The sequence below is a fragment of the Pleurodeles waltl genome, chromosome 6, assembly GCF_031143425.1.
Source record: "Pleurodeles waltl isolate 20211129_DDA chromosome 6, aPleWal1.hap1.20221129, whole genome shotgun sequence".
In the NCBI taxonomy this organism is placed as follows: Eukaryota; Metazoa; Chordata; class Amphibia; order Caudata; family Salamandridae; genus Pleurodeles; species Pleurodeles waltl.
Genome location: NC_090445.1, coordinates 1,222,306,693 through 1,222,325,807, shown reverse-complemented (window position 1 = coordinate 1,222,325,807; position 19,115 = coordinate 1,222,306,693). Strand labels below are relative to the sequence as shown.

The 19,115-nt window shown below is 43.2% G+C and overlaps 1 protein-coding gene across 2 annotated transcripts in view; it reads right to left on the bottom strand.

Annotated features, from left to right (window-relative positions):
- Window positions 1–19,115, bottom strand: part of ZSWIM8 (zinc finger SWIM-type containing 8) — a 2,332,791-nt gene that overhangs the window by 793,636 nt on the left and 1,520,040 nt on the right. For both annotated transcript variants that reach the window (XM_069240531.1, XM_069240532.1), the window contains exon 20: window positions 6,626–6,849. In XM_069240531.1, coding sequence (XP_069096632.1) covers window positions 6,626–6,849 — 224 coding nt within the window. The remainder of the gene's footprint in view (window positions 1–6,625; window positions 6,850–19,115) is intronic.

Here is a 19,115-nt window from a genome sequence, read left to right as displayed (position 1 = left end):
TTTTACATCGTTGGAAAAAGCCTGGCACTGACTGACAAGGTGAGCGAGATCATGCAACACCAAGAGGGACAATTCAGCCAAAGAGCCTTGAATTCCTGTGATAGTGCAATCAGGGAGAAAAGCACACGAGAAGGCTTCAACAATATGGGCACCCTAAAAATATGGCTATATACTGAACATGTGAGATATGGCACCTCTTCACTCCATACAAGGGTGACGGGGGATGAGGTTTTCCCACTTCCCATGTGATATTGGTGCCATCACAGAGGGGCTCCACAGGATCATGGTGGATGCTGTTCTGGCACTTGCAAGGCTCCTCATGGTAGAGGTGAGCATTTCTGGGGATGCAGGTGGCTGTGTCCGGCTATATCACTGCTACTTGTTTGTTACATTTTGTTACCATAGGGCTGGGTTTTGGGATACTCGGGTTTATGCATTAGTGTCCAGGTTGGGTTCAATGCTCATATGACCTATACATGTGGAGGGTACAGTTTATGTTTGAACTGAGTCACTTGTGTGTATCTGTGTGGATTCTGAACCACTGGATTTGTGACATGCCTCACAGCAGTGTAAGACTGACGAGTCTGATTTGCAGAAGGCTAGTGGTGACCTCTCTCTGTTGTCCCTGATATTGGTACAGGCCATGTCGAAACAAATTACAATACTAACATGCAATATACAAGGTCTCAACAAGTATACTAAACACAATGTGTCCTGTTCACTTCTAAAACAACATGCCATATGGATGGCGTTCCTTCCAGAGACACCATAATGTTTGGGAGCAATCCCAAGTGGGGGGAAATGGGGACTGTCTCTGTACTTTCATACATCCTTTTTTGGTTGGGGTAGGGTTTGTGGTTCAGGGCACTGATTATTACACAGGACCTGGAAGTGCTTGGCTTATGTGATGGGGCACAGCACTGGGTGGTAGAGAGCTATGTCTGTTCATTCATATCCCATGTTAATTGCTGTGGGTACATTAACTCTATCCTGTCAGGTGCATGGGTGTGACAGGACACCACTATAAGATGGGACCGGAACACACAATTTTTGACTAGCTCAGCGTAGGGGACATGTGGAGGGTTTTGCATCCAAGAGAACAGGCTTAATCATTCTGCTCACCAACAAAAAAGCCCTATAGTAGATTTTGTCTACTGGGGTTCCAAAACCCACACTGATGGGCCTCCAGCTCTATCCTGATCATCTGGTTTAGGCATTCCTCATCATCCAATAGTCAGCAGCTTCCATGAACACATAGGATTCAGAAGAATCTGTTCGGCAAGTGTCTGATCCTGCGCTAACAATCTGACATTTCCACATTCACTGACCTTTCAACATACCAGGATTGATCTCTTTAGGAGCTATGTTAAAAATTATCTTTGTCTACCTTGGACTATGGCTAAATGGGTGTGTTGGGATCAATTAGACCAAAGTGAAACACCACATTGTGCAACCAACCGAGAATGTGCAAGCATCACAATTTGTATGATATTGCCTCACTGAAATCCTATGCAAGCACAAGGGGCATTGATGTTGCCAAATTATGTCTGATTGAAAAGCTTGTGAATGTTATTAAGATGGCAATCCTTAATTGGACATATCATTACAAAATATGTTTTATATGTTTTCTTTTCATCATTATGGCGAATGGAATCCATCACTATATAGCAAAGAGGAACACTGAGCATACATTCGTTCAAAGGAAAGCTTTTGCTTTGTTTACAATAGTTTCAGGCATGATTCAGAAGCTTATTTTATTTACTGGAACATAACATTTTGCTTGCTGCTCTTGTTACAAATCCTAAAGCTATTTGGCTTCAATTATTTAGTCACATATAGCATCTATTTATATATATTTTGTAATCTATATCATTTGACAGTATGTGGCGGAATGGTCAATATAATGGGCAGACAGGTTTTCATGCTTGAATGCACCAACTTGAATTTTTTTGTATACGCAAGTGTTAACATGATCCAATTTGAGGCTTGAGACCAGGGCTACAATACATTGTGTACAGCTGGAGCAGATCAGCTGCCTGGCAATGCTGGAGTACAAAGAAACATGGTAAGTATTGCTGAATATGCTTTATAACATCATCTGGCCAGCTACGCTATTAGGAAGAAATATTTTTCACACGCCAGGGGATATATTAAATACTTGAGAAGGAATCCAAGTTTTGGCAGCACAGAGACATCCTATGTTCTAAACGTGCTCTATCCAGAACCAGAGATCTACATATGTTTATAAAAAGCCTGACCCTTGATGATTTCCTACAAAATGTGAATATGTTTATTTCCAGTAATCTCGGACTAGCCAACAATGTAAACATCTCCCTGTGATTTCTGGCATTGTCCACGATGATTTGAAACTGTCTCAGAAGTAGAAGTAGTACAAGGACTTTATTCGACTTTCAACAAGTCATAAAAGTAACAATAATTTACATTTTGATAAACAATAAATAAAATACAATAAGATAAGCTAAAATCTTAGAGATTAAAAAATAATAAATAATCTAAAATAGTTCAAGTTATGTTGGTAGCCCCCATGCACTTTCTTGTGCTTAATACAGAGCATAAAAAATTGGCCAAGGTTCTGCACATCTCGATAGATGATAATACCTGAAGGCAAGTGTACGCGGTGCGGCACTGAGGGAGATTGATTAGCCTTAGGAGAGGGGCTACTAGACGCTTTCTTTGCTTAGCGTAGAATTTGCAAAATAAAACCACATGGAATGTGGTTTGTTGTGCCTTTGCGTCGCATGGGCAGGCCTTCAGGGTGGTGCTCCAATCATTCATGGTTGGGAAGGTCACCAAATGATGGAATATATCCAGCCTCATTCTAGTGAGCACAAAACGATGGCGAGGATTTATCACGTTCATCAGATAAGGCTGAATAGCCTCCGTTGACAAGATTATTTGATTGTGACTGACGGTGGACTTTTTTGATTCAACCTCCCATCGTAGATCTTCTAGATATTTTAGTGCCATAGCACTCAGGTCTTTCCTAGAGATTGTTTCCAGGAGAGCTGGATTTGTGTAATAAGCTTTGTTGCCCATGTTTTCAAAGAAAGTCATGATGAATTTTAGCCATGGCACCCTTGTTGCGTATGTAGACTCCATGCAGTCGGTCAAAATGGCCTTATTTAGTTCAGTGTGTTCCGAGGTCCAAATTTTGTGCCATAGCAGTAAGGGTTGGATCTTTATCAGGTCGGTGATAAAGGGGGATCCTAGTTCTGAATGAATTATGTATGATGATGTGCCTTTTGGTACCATCAATATATATCTTAAAAAGTCGTTTTCAGCCGTCTGTAGCAGATTACAGTCTGTGTATCCCCAGATACCGGACCCATACGTGACTGCTGGGATGCACTTAGCTTTGTAAATTTTTATCATGTTTGGCTGGGTAATCCCCCCTATTCTTTTAGAGAAAAACCTTAAGGCCATCGTTGTTTTAATATGCTGGGATTTTTTTATCTTCCTACAGTTAACCCAGGAGCCCTGATTGTCGAACATTATGCCCAGGTAGGAAAAGGTGCTTGCGGTTTCTACTCTCCCTTCCGCGGTTGTAATATTGTAGGGTTTGCCGCGTTTCCCACCACAATTCATGATGAATGTTTTTGAATAATTGACAGTAAGACCCAATTGTGACATAAATGTAATACAAGTATTTAGTAGTTTTTGTAAGGCTAACGGGGTCCTGGCCATTAAAACTGCGTCATCTGCATAAAGTAAGACCGGGACAGGACGGTTGCCTATTTGGGGTAGATCTTTACAATTACTAACCAGCACATTTTCTAAGTTGTTTATATACAACGAGAACAGGAACGGGGCGAGGACGCAGCCCTGGCGCACGCCTCTAAATATGCCAAAAGGGCGGGTGCTCTCCCCCTTTAGGCCGTACCTCACTCTTGCTCTGCACCCTGAATACATGTCTCGTATAAACTGGATTATTGCTGGATCTACCCCCATGCTGGTTAAGATGTCCCATAACTTGTCATGTAGTACGCAGTCAAATGCTGAGGATAAGTCAATGAATGCCAGGTGCAAGTTGCCTTCTCTGATCTTAGTATACTTTCCTATAATGATACTTAGGTTCAGGCTTTGTTCCACTGTCCCAATGCCTTTCCTGAATCCGTATTGGACAGGAGACAAGACTCTCTTGTCTTCTGCCCAAATTTGCAATCTGTTCAGGATGATTCTCCCTGCTAGTTTGGCTGTTGAGTCCAGCAGGGAGATAGGTCTGTAGCAGGCTGGGTTAAGACGGTCACCTTTTTTATATATAGGAATTATATTGGAATCTCGCCAAGATGGTGGGGGACCTTGTGTGCAGATGGCCCTCAATGACTGCGTTAATAGGGGGCCCCATAGGTGGATATTGGCCTTGTATACATCTATCGGCACGCCATCGGGGCCCGGGGCTTTTCCTGGTTTACTTAGAGATATGGCTTCCTCTATCTCCTTAAGGCTGAATTGAGGGGTTATTCGGAGATCGCTATTTCCATTCTGCGGGAATCTCTGTCCCCGAGCATAGGTGAGTTGATTGTTTTCCAGAAAAGAATATTATCTTTTGTACGGCTAGCTGTATGTAGAGTTTCCCACAGGGTTCTTTTCAAAGACAATTTCCTTCCCTTCATTGCTGCTTTGTATTCTTGTCTGCACTTTCGTATCTCTGTTAGCGATCTTATTGGGGCTTTTAGCACCTTTTTCAGTTTCCTATGTGCTTGTGAGCAGTTATAATCAAACCATCCAGTAGCCCTTTTTTTTCCCAGGTTACCCCTTCTAGTAGTAAGGGCTTTCTTTATAGATTGCAGGATCGATATAAAAGCGTTCACACATCGTCCTGGATCTGTGTTCTCACTTAGACAATCTGCAAAAGCATGCTTCGAGTTACTTAATAGCTGCTTGAGGAAGAAGTCAGGGTCGATCTGTGACCATTTAAGGGAGTATCCGTTACACGACATTAACTCAGTACTGTCTCAGAGGAAAGAATGCTTGCATTTCATTTTGCTGGCAAGACACATAATTTGCATAAAATGGACCTCTAAGCCTCACCTATGGTGTAGTCTGAAGGCAGTCCGTGATAGTTATTTGTTGGATCTGAAGAGTAAATTTAACACAAATTCAGAATTTTATTATCCTTTGAACAGAGTGTTGGTAGGAGATGAGTAACAAGAAAACCCTGCCACTACAATCTTTCTGGAGCAGACCTTGCATGATTTTTATGCATCTGAAGTGTTTTCTAAAGTTGGGTGTCAAACATGCAGTTCAAGCTTTTGGTTCAATCAGGAATCTTCCATTTGTAACATTACATCTCAGGGTTATAGAATGACAAAATAAACAGATGAAAAAATGAAGACATCAACAGTGTAAACTGTAAGATTATTAGAGATCTCACCAAAGCCTCCAGATAACATGGAGGTGTGGTACCAGTTACTATTGACAATACCTCGTATCTGGATCAACCCTAACATGGAACATTTGTTCAAGGACACATTATCCATCACACTTAGAGTATAATGGAGAGAATTGAGATATCAAGAGGTCAAAGGAGGCTGCTTTAAGGGTTTTGATGAACTGCATGAAGAGGTAAGTTGAACACTGCATTGTACAAATTTATATGCTGCTGATGGGAATGATGTTGCGCTTGCAAGCCCACTTTATATATAGCATTTCTTGAAAATGAATCTCTTTTTTCTACATTTAAACCAGGATAAAGCTAGGACACACAATTTAAAAGAAAAGTTGGATTTTTAAAGAACATTTACATTTGAGAAAGGAGACCTATGTTGCAACTTATCAGGTACAAGCAGTAAATTAATAATGAATAATTCCTTTGTGAAAGAAGGTCATCCAACTAGACAGCCAGTAGGCAAGGACAAAGAATAGCCCTTGAAAGATGGTGGAATATTTTACTTTTTATGTAGATTGGGGCAATTAGATATACAATTATGCATCAGACAGAGGAGCATTAATTCAATTCTGTTCTCAACATTAGGCAAATGAAGATGTCCCCTTCTTTCAATATCCGTCCTTGCCTTCTCAGACCAGCAATTGAGTACAGAGTTCACAGACACAGTTTATTCATTATTATTGTGGCCCATAAGTGAAATATGTTAAGCGTAATCCAATATTAAAAGACACAATATTCCTACAAAAATAGCTTGGAAAGACTGGTATGTCATAATATTCCTCTGGCAGGTTGGCAAATTACCATAATGACTAGCAGAACCATCCTATACACAGCTGCATGTGCACTAAGATAGAGGAGGGAGTCACAATGGTTGTTTGGCGATCTTTGGACTGACCGTACAAAAATCATGTAGATAAATCTCAATATAAAGTATATAACAAGAGAGTAACAACACTTCCACAATATGTACAATAATAGAGTGCTTGCAAACCTGTAAGGTAAAACACATTTGAAAAAAGAGAGAAGTACATTTCCTCTAATGGAAAATTTTGGATGAATAAAATGCTTTGGAATGAGATGGAGGTCTGTGGTCTTCAGTATTCTTTTACAGTCACAATAGGATGACATAAACCATAATGCACTCTCAAACAGAACATTTAGAAACTACGTAGAATAACATGAGGAACAATGGGTATAACATAATAAGTGCTGTACCTGCTCTTTACACTGCACTAGAGCTCTCTGTATTTCATTTGGGTTCAGTGCATGAGCATGTGGAAGGCAACTGAGTGCTAGTTCTGCTGCTGCTCGCACCATGTTAGAATCCCTGGCTCTTGAAGCCCTATCAGCCAAAGATGCTACCTCTGGAGGGGTTAGGTGTCCGTCCCAGCATTCCACTAGAATGTTCAGTGCTGCACTACCAATCTCCATGGCTTGACCTGAAATAACAGAAGACAAAAGTAAAAGACCTGAAAATACTGACATAAGATACAATGAAATAACATATGATTACAAAATATTGTGGAAATCGAGCAATCAAAATTTTGGAAGCTAAAGATTAACCAACTAATTTATGATGGGCCATCACAAAGTTTGAAATTTGTTCATGGACTTACAGTTATCATTTGAGAAATTAACATCTACATGCTACAACAACAACAAATAATATGTACAGGTCTCAAAGCCCAATGAGCTATAAGGTGTTGTATGCGATGGAATAAGAGACTCTGAAAAACAGATGAGCCTTCAATGCTTAGTCGAAAAATTACTGTTGACCATTTTAGAGAACTGGGTTTTGCCAGCATCAAACTGTTTTAATGTTTCTTCAGTTTGTTTTTAAGAATAGTTCCTACTCTCCATTGTTGATTTACTTATAAAGTGCATTGACACACGTTCTGGGTTGAGATGCACTATATAAAAATGTGAAATAAAAAAAAACAGCTGGTTTAAGGTATTGCAGACATTTGGCAAGGCATACCACTAATTACTTGTAATTACTATGAACGATCTTCTTCTAGCCTTTCCCCCTCACAAATTTATGCGTGACCAGGAGAAGTTTGCCAGCTAATTCCAACAGCCTGCTGGAAAAATATGGGGTAAAAAACACTCTAAATAATACAGAAAAATGCCAAAAAGAGACTTGTGAATAAGCATGTAAAATCGTATTATACCTGCACAAAGTACTACAAAAGTCTTTGTATTATTGCACTTTGACACTAATTTTAAGTGTACTGCCATTTTATAGTCTGGTGTTGTAAATTGTGTATTTAGCCTGACTGCTCAAGAAAGCATAGCCTCCTTTTGAATTTGGAATAGACAAATGAGAACTGTAGATTTAGCGACATCAGCTTTATACCGCACCCCACTGTATCTATACTTCGAAGTCTCCTCACATTCTTCTCACAAGAAGGGCAAGGTACACGCTTTCTTTCAGCTATCTAAAATGTCACATTGTATGCTGTTTTCTACCCTTAGCTGGCTGCATTATAGGAAATATTTAAAAGAAAATTTACATTGAATTGATTTTAGTACTGTATACTCCAATGGCGCAGACGGCAAACTGCTAGTTCGTTGAAATTGCATATTTGAACTCCCAACACTTTGCTACTAGCTCAATTTTGCCACTAACGTGAACAACTTTAAAGGGTTTCACAGAGTGTTGTTTTTAATGGGACAGAACCTGGTGCATTATGTTCCAGGAAGTGTCTTCACTAGGACCCGAAAGGGACAAGTGCTGGACTGGACATCAGGCGGCAACGTAAGGGAGCGATTCCTCAAGGTGAACTGTGGCGAAGCACGGCCCCGTGCAGGACTTGGTTAAGCATGTTGAATTAAATTAATCCTAAAAATGCTGCACAGCTGTTAAAGGATGCTTATTGGCATAATGTTCAGGTTGGACAATTTGCTGGTTCTATTCCATTGTCTATGTCCGACAATTTTTTACTTGTTAAATGCCATTACGAATTTGAGCCCTTTTTGGATGCAAAGTTATCTCCATTTGCTCGTGCCCTCTTTATTAGGTTTAGGATTGTGTCTCTCCCTCTGTGCTGCCTTACGTACAAATGGTCCAGTTCAACTAATAGATCTAAAGGTTGCCCGATGGGTTGCAAAAGTGAAGAAACTGTTTCACACGTTTTCTTCCACTGTCAAGCATATCACAAACAAAGAGCACTTTGGCTCATCCCGCTCTTCAAACAATTAGGAGTTAGATCCTGTCTCCATGCTGAGAGAATTTTAAAATGTGACCTGTCTGTCCATATAGCTCTACCAGTGGCAAGTTTTCTCGAGTCTATCTGGAGGTTGAGATTAGCAAGTTTCAGGGACAAAATGGTGTAGTTACTGTTTAGTTTTATCTATGTATATTTATTTGTCTTGGATGTATTATTGTAGCTTGCTTTTTCTTGTACAGGACATGGAACTTGATTTGGTTCCTTATGGATTACTCATGGACCTACGGAACTGTTCCCTTATTTTATGTTGTGAGAATTTGAAAGCGAAAATCACCCACCCAGACAGTTTTTTAATGGGGGGAAAAAGGGTAAAATTTCTTGCATTATTTGACATCTGAGATCAGCAATTTCAAGGAGCAAGAATGGGGAATTAATTTTTAGATTTATCTATTTATATTTATCAAATTGGATGTGTGATTGCTCCACAGTATACAGATATTGGTGTATTATATGTTTAACTAGTGCTGATTCATAGAATTATTCTCATTTTTGGGTATTGCTTTTTATTATATTAAGTGATGTTTATCTGACTGCTCATTCCTTGTTTGTTTTTAAAACTTGTCTTGTCCCTTTTAACTGTACTTTTATCTTATTTTTTTTAGTGTCTCCCTGTTTTTAGAAGTCCTCTCTTTCTTTGTTGTGTATTGTACTTTAATGGTTTGTTTTTACTCACCGAAATAAAGTAATTGAAATTGAAATTGAATTAAATTAAGATGAAGTCTGATCAAGTTTACCATATGTTGCTTTGCTTCTTTATATGTGATGTGCTGAAGGTGCACCAGTGTCATCTGGGTAGTAGATGACAGGATAATAAACTGGTTGAAAATCTAAGCATAATGAACAAGATGTCCCGCACCTGAAAGAAACTCCGGCCCATGCTATGCACTACCAGTACTATGGCACACGTTTTTGCACTGGAAGCGAAGAAAAAGTAACATGAATATGAAGTCCTTGGTATGAAACAGAGAGTGGAATACCAAATAGGTCACCTTACAGACAGAGTTAGGACTTGTGCTTTTACTGCCCTCCCTCCTATTTTCCCAGATCAGAGGATCACTTGAAGAGAGAGGGAGAATAGCAAGTGGGAGGATTTGATGGATATTTTAAAGTTCCCCATGCCAGCCAATGGAGATGGGTGTGTGTCAGTAGACATGCTAAAAACGAGGCAGCGCCTATGGCAATGTAGGAGGAAGGATCACAAGGCGATAAAACAAAAATGCTGTGATGCGAGCAACTGACAGCAGGCTGCTAAAAGTGGTTAGCGAGCTGAGATGCAGACTCCGTGACCATAGACCAGTCCAAACTGCGATTTTGTTGAGACCCAGCTGAGTCTAGAGATCCAAGTGAATTCATCCCTACTATCACATGAGAAAGTTCAAGATGGACAGTTAAGTGACTGTTTAAGCGCAGAATCCTAAATGAGATACTTCTCCTCATTTGAACAACACAGATGACAAAAGTCCCTCTTTGCCAGCCCTGAACATTTTAATTACTTCAAGAGACTACCCGGCCTTGGTGGTAGGGTTATTTTTCTCTTCCAAGTGAAGTAAGGGACCGATTGCTTGAAAAGGTAGGGTGGCCGAACCAGGGCTCCAGGAATGGGCCCTGAATGCTGTGAAGGATGCTTTTTCAATTGCAACCGTTGAAGTGTGCCCAGAGAAAATTGACTGGACTAAGATGCTGTACTGTATACAGAACAAAGGAGAGCCACCAGGAGATTATTTACACATTTTTTTTAGAAGTATTTGAAGGGTATCTGGGAATTGGAGCGACTGGAGATGGCTTAGGATGCTGTAGGTACTGCTTTTGTGCAGGAAGTGTCATTGAATATGTGAAACAAATTGATGGCAATCTCTACTGCAAGGTAATCTAAAAAGTTGGCTGAACAAGTGACTGTAGCAAATCACTGCATGGTGTCTCAGAAACGCAAGAAAGAATCTGCAGAGTCTAATTGATGTCTTTAAAATAACCACATGCAACTGAATGTGAAAGAAAGAGGCCGAGGAGATTCTTGCAAAGGGAACAAGTGGGGGAAGGGAGAAGCGGGAACTGGGAGGAAGACTAGTAGAGTAAGAGGAAAATCTCCTGGAGAAGGGTCATGTACTTGTTATGGACAGTTTGGGCACTGGAAAAGAGATTGTCCTAATGGTTCTTCAAATATACCCTATTCCTCTGAGTCACCTAAATTCACGCAGATCACATAGAATCTGTTCTTGAAATGCTAGGATAGCCCCAGTAGTGCAGAATGTATCATGAAAACTTTGATACCAATGGACCAGGAAAGTTCTCAAGTTAATTGTATGATAAATGGAAAACCCACCTACTTGTCTCATTGGTACTCGTGCAAGTCTATCTGTTCTATAAACCTTTAAATTTCCTTCACTACCTCCCTTGGGGTTGTCCACAAATGCGTTGTTATTCAGATCAACGAGTCCTACATCACATATTCGATCCTGTTTCATAACTCTCGATTATTCCATTACCAACAAGCATTTATTATTTAAAGTCATACTTTTCCTTATCTTTTGGGGTGAGATATTCTTTATAAATTAAACTGTACTGTTTAATAATTACAAGACAGAGTCATGGAAGAAGGAGATGTTTCCCCTTTTTTGGAAAACAGATGGGCAACCCCTTGTTGACACTTTTCGAATGTCTGGAGACTTGTCTGAATTACTTGCAAAAGTGCCTTCCACTTCATGGTCCACATGACGTAATGATGTGGAATTAAATTTATCAACGCTACAAAAATGTAGCTAAACCATATAAAAAAAGTTATCCCATATTCCATACTATCCTCTAAAGGATGAAGCAGGAATTCAACAAGTCATAGTGGACCTTAGCAAGCAAGGCTACTCTTGGTTTCTTTATGTAATACTCTTGTTATCCCTATCAAAAAGCTGGGTAAGACCAATGTGTACAGATTTATTCAGGATTTGAAAGCTATCAATAATGTGGTTATCCTTCCCTTCCCTGAGGTCCCCAAACCTGCTGCTATACTTTCTTGTATACTCACTATTGATGGTACAGTTCACCATGATGGATGTATAGTCTACATTCTATTCCATACCTGTCGATGAACAGACACAGTTTCTCTTCACTTTCTTTTTCGGCAGATCCCAAGTGACGTTGAGGAGGCTTCCTCGAGGATTTACAGAACCAATTTCAATCTTTTCCCCAAGTTTAAAGAAGCTTTAGACACTCTGGTCTTTCCTTGATTCTCCAGCTTGGTTGAAAATGTTAATCATCTTTCGTGTCTCTTTGTTACTTTAGGCCAATACAAAGGTGACTCTGTTAAACACCTGTGGGCCGTTTCTCGAAAAGTATCAGACTACGAAGTTTTACCCCTGCTGGATCTACATGCATAGCTCAGTGAAAAACAAGGATGAATCTGTTCTCTGTGCCTCTTTGTAGGGCAGCTACATGTGTTGTAGTGCACAATCATGGACACTCTGTGCTAGAATGCAGAGATCTCACCACCCTCCCCCTGTCATTCCTATGAAAAGATCTCCAAAGAGAGAACCCATCCTACTCCACCCCAGGTTCTTTTGAGAGAGACAGAATGGCACGGCCTCTGTAGGCGACAGTACATGTGACCCTGTGCTACATCCCATTAAAAAAGGGGTGGAGCTGTCTACAGCTTGTGTTACTAGAAAGGATCTCTACTATCAATATCAATCTTAGGATAAATATTAATACATTGCTTATGCCAAGAAAGCTTATGCTTGGCTGCCATCTAATTGGTCTAAAGAATGTTGCCCCACTTATGTGCCCTCCCTCATACAAAACCTGTCACATCTCCCAAAAGGTCCTGCAAAACCTGTGAAGACATGGCTGTTTCTAAGACTGATTGATTTTTCTTCATTCTATGGCCTGTGTATGGGACATAAAAGGCAATCTGTGAAACTAAAATCAATGCCAGACTTTTGGAAGAGGTCACAAATGCATCCACAATTGTCAGAAGTCAGTTACTAACCGGCTAAAATCTCAACAAACTATCACATTGAAAAACAGAATAGCCCTAGCAATTCTCCTCACTGCCAAGGAGGGAAATTGTTTCACAGTTGGGTCAAAATGTTGTCCACTTCACACATCACTCAGCATCTCTGTTCCAACTAATCTTGCATATCTAAATATATAGGATTCATTTTTCTTCGCATAACTTATTCTGGTACACATTCCACAATATGTGTGTTTCACAAACTATAACATTCACTCATACAGGCATGCCACACACACACAAAACCAGTGGTTATACTCCTCAGTACTCATACAGGCATGCCACACACACACAAACCCAGTGGTTATACTCCTTAGTACGGTATCTTCATTGCTTATATGTTGAGTGCAGGTTTCTTCCAATGATATTTGAATGATCAGCTCATCTCTTTTGCATCACGTGACACGTGGCACCCGCTGTGCGTGAGTATACGCAGTGACATCATGTCCTACCACGTGATGTCGCGTCAGTGCTCTCGTATTGGTGATATTTTCACATCATTTTGATAGAAAAAAGAAACAAATAAATTACGGAAATGGGGGGCAAAGGGGAGGGGTTGGTGTGAGGGATTTGGCTACAGGGTTTGGCCTTGTGGCCAACCCACCAGCATGTTGCAACCGCGCACAGTGTTTTCAGTGTGCGAAGTAGGGGTCCCCTTCAGCCCCAGGGAACCGGAGGCCAAATTTCAATAAAAAGGGGAGGGTGGTTGTGTGCCCACCCCCCCCTTCCCAAGCCATAAAAGGCCCCAGGATCCCACCCCCAGGGACTAATTCAAAGGAGAGGGGGCGAGCAGCTCCCCTCCTTGAGCTTTAATAGACCCCTGGTGACCTTATCTCCATAGGGCCACATATAAGAACAATGAGGAGGGAAGCTGCCGGCGGGAGCATACTTGCGTGTTTGCCCCTGTTTAAAAATGCTCCTACCAGGTGGGAGCAAACCGATAGTTCCCTGCCCGCCCAGCGTGGTCAGGGAAACTATTGTGTCTCGAGGGTGGTGTTCCGGGACACAGTCACTGACCTGGTTCTGGGGACGGGAGCCACAGTGGCCTTTGAAAGCTTTTTCTCATGTTAGAATCATGTTTTCATAGAAAATTCCTTCTTGTGTTGCTAATGAATTTGATGCCGTTTGACGAGTATCCACGAAACTCTCCAAAAAGGAGCTACTTTTTGACCAGTTTGAGCATGGAACGTTTTAGGGTGATCAGTCAAGCATGGGCAAAGAAAATTGTGGGGGGGGGACGGGGGGGTGTCCCAAAACACATTCTCCTCATTCATTTTTTCAAAGGAACTTTAGACACAGCTACAGCCCAAACTGCTAAACGGACTGACAGCAAATTTACAATTTGCCAGAAAACTAGATATTGGTTCAGAAAGATTGTGTAGGAAGCTGGCTCTTTATATGGTATACCAACATGAGGTATACCATGCAAAGAGCCCAGGGGTTCCCCTAACTGTGGACAAGGGCTTGCTCTAGCAATCCCAAGTTGCTATTTTAGGGGGTAGTGTGGTCAGGCAGCATCAGGGAGTGTTAGACATTTACTACAGACACATAGGGGGTCATTCGAACCCTGGCGGTAAAAACTGCCAGGGCGAATGACCGCGGTAGCACCGCCAACAGGCTGGCGGTGCACCGCTGGGCATTCTGACCGCGGCGGTCCAGCCGCGGCCAGAAACGGAAAGTCGGCGGTCTCCCGCCGACTTTCCGCTGCCCTTGAGAATCCTCCATGGCGGCGGAGCGCGCTCCGCCGCCATGGGGATTCTGACACCCCCTACTGCCATCCTGTTCCTGGCGGGTCTCCCGGCAGGAACAGGATGGCGGTAGGGGGTGCCGCGGGGCCCCTGGGTGCCCCTGCAGTGCCCATGCCAATGGCATGGGCACTGCAGGGGCCCCCGTAAGAGGGCCCCACTATGTATTTCAGTGTCTGCATAGCAGACACTGAAATACGCGACGGGTGCCACTGCACCCGTCGCACCTTCCCACTCCGCCGGCTCCATTCGGAGCCGGCGTCCTCGTGGGAAGGCTGTTTCCCACTGGGCTGGCGGGCGGCCTTTTGGCGGTCGCCCGCCAGCCCAGTGGGAAACCCAGAATGACCGCCGCGGTCTTTCGACCGCGGTACGGTCTTCTGGCGGTTCCCGCTTGGCGGGCGGCAACATTAGAATCAGGGCCATAGTCAACAAATGAGATGCATGACTCAATAAGAAGGTCCACACCAATTTACAAAAAATAACAAGTACCTTTATATATATTTAATCACCAGAATCAATGCAATCAGCTAAGTATCTTTTCAAGAGGAATACGTTAATATGTTAGAGGATTGGGTAACCCACGAATACATATAATCGCCTACCTGGAAAGACAAAATATAAATTTTGCACTATTACAGGAATGCTAATTAAAGGATTTGGTACGCACAACATTTGCAACCTGAAGGGCATCACATACGCAGTTTTCTACTTTCTCCTCTTATACACTGGGAACTATTATCCCCATTCGTAGGGGAGTTCCATACACACCAGTGGGCGCTATGAATAATGACCAGGGGAGCTACACATTGATATGGGGGCAGCATGCCTCAACAATGGTCACTATTGCTAACTGTTATAGCCCCAACACAGACGATCCAACATTCTTTGATAAACTCGGGACAGATTGCAGACACTGGTTTTACACATGTCATGTGGGGCAGCGATTTCAACATAACATTAAATGTGACACTAGATAGATCACACGCCCCAGCCACACATCATGGTACAGAAGCAAGGCATATTTGAGAAATAATGGAATCGCACAAACTAGTAAGCACTACAACCCTGAGACAAGGAAGATACCTTTTAGTCACCAGGATGCCGGTGAATATGCTCTCTCTCCCAAAACTCTGCATTTCATTCCACAATTGGCACACTGGTGCCCCATTATAAGTCCCTAATATATGGTACCTAGGTACTCAGGGCATTGGGGTTCCAGGGGATCCCTATGGGCTGCAGCATATATTTTGCTACCCATAGGGAGCCCAAGCGAAGGGTTCTGCAGGACTGCCATTGCAGACTGCGTGAAAAGGCGCTTGCACCCTTTCACTGCACCAGGTCACTTATAAGTCACCCCTGTGGCTGGCCTTCTAGCCCTGAATGTAGGGTCCAAAGTACCTTGTGAGGGCACCCCTACACTAGCAGAGGAGCCCCCACGAACTCCAGGCCTATTTTCCTGGACTTCGTGTGTGCAGGGATGCCATTTTACTCGTGTACTGGACATAGGTCAATACCTATGTCGAGCTACATAATGGTAACTCCGAACATAGGCGTGTTTGGTATCAAACATTTTGGAATCATACCCTAATGCTTTTGCAAGCATTGGTTGCATGATTCCATGCACTCTGGGGGCTCCTTAGAGGACCCCCAGTATTGCCATTACAGCCTTCTGAGGGTTTCCAGGCAGCCCAAGCTGCTGCCACCTCCCGGACAGGTTTCTGCCCTCCTGCTGCTTGAGAAGCTCAAGCCCAGGAAGGCAGAACAAAGGATTTCCTTTGGGAAAGGGGTATTATACCTTCTCCCTTTGGAAATAGGTGTTATAGGCTTGGGAGGGGTAGCCTCCACAAGTCACTGGCAATGCTTGGAAGGGCACATTTGGTGCCCTCCTTGCATAAACCAGTCTACATTGATTCAGGGACTCCCAATCCTTACCGTGGCATTCAACTGGACAAAGGAAAGGTTAGAGACCACTCCCCTGTTCATCGCCACCCCAGGGGTGGTGTTCAGAGGTCCCTGGGTTTTGCCATCTTGGATTCAAGGTTGGCAGGGACTCAGGGAGCATCTGGAGTAGCCACTGCCAGCAGGTGACTTCAGAGACCCCTCCTGATAGGTGGTCACCCAGCTAGGTGACCAATCTCCCTTTCAGGGCTATTTAGGGTCTCTCTCTTGGGTGGTTCTTCAGAATCAGATTGCAAGACTTCATTCGGATTTCTATGCAACATCCACTTTGACTTCTGACCAAAGAAACTGCATCTGTATGTTCCAGGACCTGACAAGCTGCAACAAAGAAGCAAGACGCCTCCTGCAACATTGTATCCACAGCTCCTTACAGCAACTGCAACATTTCCCCGGTAGTGCCTCCTCTGAGGACAGCCCGTCTTCAGCCTGCCTCAGAAGGAAGAAGGAATCTACCTTGGATAGAAGGAGTCACTCCCCTGCTTCTGCAGGCACCAACTGCAACAATGACCAGCTGCGTGGATCCCTGCTACTGCTGAGCTGCATGGATCCTGCATCACGGGTGGTGGACTGAAGTGGTCGAGACGGTCGTCTCTTCCAGCTGTCCAACTTGGGTGGAGGTAAGCCCTTGCCTGTCCACGCATAATAGTACCTCTGTGCACCGCGTCCTTTGCAGCTCCTAAGGTTTGTTGGCATCTTTTCCACGAGATCTTCAGGCATCTTGAAGCTCCAGCCCCCAGCACTCCATCCTGCGATGCACAGCTCCCTGAGTGGTTCTCCAGCGGCGTAGGAGCCTTTTTCGTAGTGCTGCGTGGGCCTCCTCCTCGACGTTTGTGACCCCGTCCTCTGGGACTCTTGTGGGTGCTGTCTGGGCTTCTGTGGGCTCTATGTGTTGCTGAGGGCCTCCTCTGACTCCCTCTACTGGGTAGAGTACACCTGGACTTTCCTGGTCCCTGGCAGCTCCACTTTCCGCTAACAGTGAGTTTTGCGTGGGCCAAGGCTTGTTGGCAGAATCTGAAGACGCAAATTTGACTGCAATCCTCCTTCCGGCATGGGACATCACCTCCATCCTCCAAGAACTCCACTTCATCTTCTTGGGTGCAGAGCTGAATCTACTTCTTCATCGTCGACTCACCTCTTGCACCTTCAGTCTGGTGGGTAGGGGCTCCTGCCCTTCCTGGACTCTGCTATGCTTCTTGGACTTGGTCCCCTTCTTCCATAGGTTCTCTTGTCCAGGAATCAATCGTTGGTGTCTTGCAGTCTCTTCTGGGTTTTGCATTATTCTTCTTTTCTTCTAAGTGGGTGTTCTGGGGAATTTACAGTGATTTACCCCTGCTTTCCTGGGCGCTGGGGTGGGTTGTAGTACTTACCTTTGGGCTTTCCCAGTACTCCCAGCTCCCCTCTACACACTCCACTTACCTACGTGGGGCACCGACTTTTGTATTCCATTTTTTTAGTAAATGGTTTGTGCTCCCCCTAGGGCTATAATTGTCTCTATTTTGATTTTTACTAATTGCACTGTTTTTTAACTGTTTTTATACCTATGTCTGCATTCGAGCGTATACAATTTGTGTATTAGTTACCTCCTAAAGGAGTAAAGCCTCTATGGTATTATTTATATTTGTGTCACCAAAATAAAGTACTTTTATTTTTGTAACGCTGAGTGTTTTCTTTTAAGTGTGTAAGTACTAAGTGTGACTACAGTAGTATTGCATGAGCTCTGCAGGTCTCGTGGTTAAGCCTTGGCAGCTCATCCCCAGGTACCTCTAGAGCACCTGGCTTCTAGACAGTGACTACACTACACTAATAAGGGATACCTGGATCTGGTAAAAGGTGTAAGTACTATAGGTACCCACCACCCACCAGGCTAGCCTCCTACAATGGCAAAAAAAGAAAGTTCTTTACTGTAGTAAATATGCTTGAGCTCAGGCCTACGGTGAGGGTGAATGCCCAGGACACATCTTGGCGAACGCGATACGCAAACCACACTTTACAAATGATATCATGGAGTTACGGGATGTGGCTGGTACACTGCTTAGAGACACGTCAGACATTCTATGAGCATTTGCCTCATTCTATGGCGCTCTAAATACGACTTGTAGCCCACAGACATCGATGCTTATCTTGAGGATGTGGCACTCTGATGGCTAAATGACTAACAAAGACAGTTCTTGGCAGAAGAATTTGAAGATGATGAAATCAGGGAGGCCATAATGCCAGAGGCCTTGATGGGCTGCCTGCAGAGTTCTATAAGACTGCTCCCGGTTCTGAAATCTCTCTATCAAGAGGCACATGAGCTGGTCCACCTCTCGCCGTCTATGCGAGAGGCCCGGATTATCACTCTACTTAAAAAAGGAAAGCAGCCAGAATATTGTGAATCGTATCGGCCCGTCACTCATTAATTGCTAGGCCACGATTCCCACAAAAATGCTAGCCAACCGGCTTTCCTAGCTTATGTCCTCTTTCTGGTTCAACCAGACCAATCAGGCTTTATACCCAGGCAGTCCACACCACATACCCTGCAGACCCTTCTTGTGCTATTGCAGGATATAGATCCAGATATTGCTGTGGTGTCAGCTTTTTTTAGATGCCACCAAGGCATTTGATTCATTGGAATGGCACTATCTGATGATAGTACTTTGTCATCTGGGATTTCCACTTTCCTTTTTTAATTGGATGGCTCTCCTCTATTCTTAACCCACGGCGAATGTCAGAATCAATGGCGCAGACTCAAGACCATTTAGATTATCCACTGGCGATAGAGCCACTAGCTC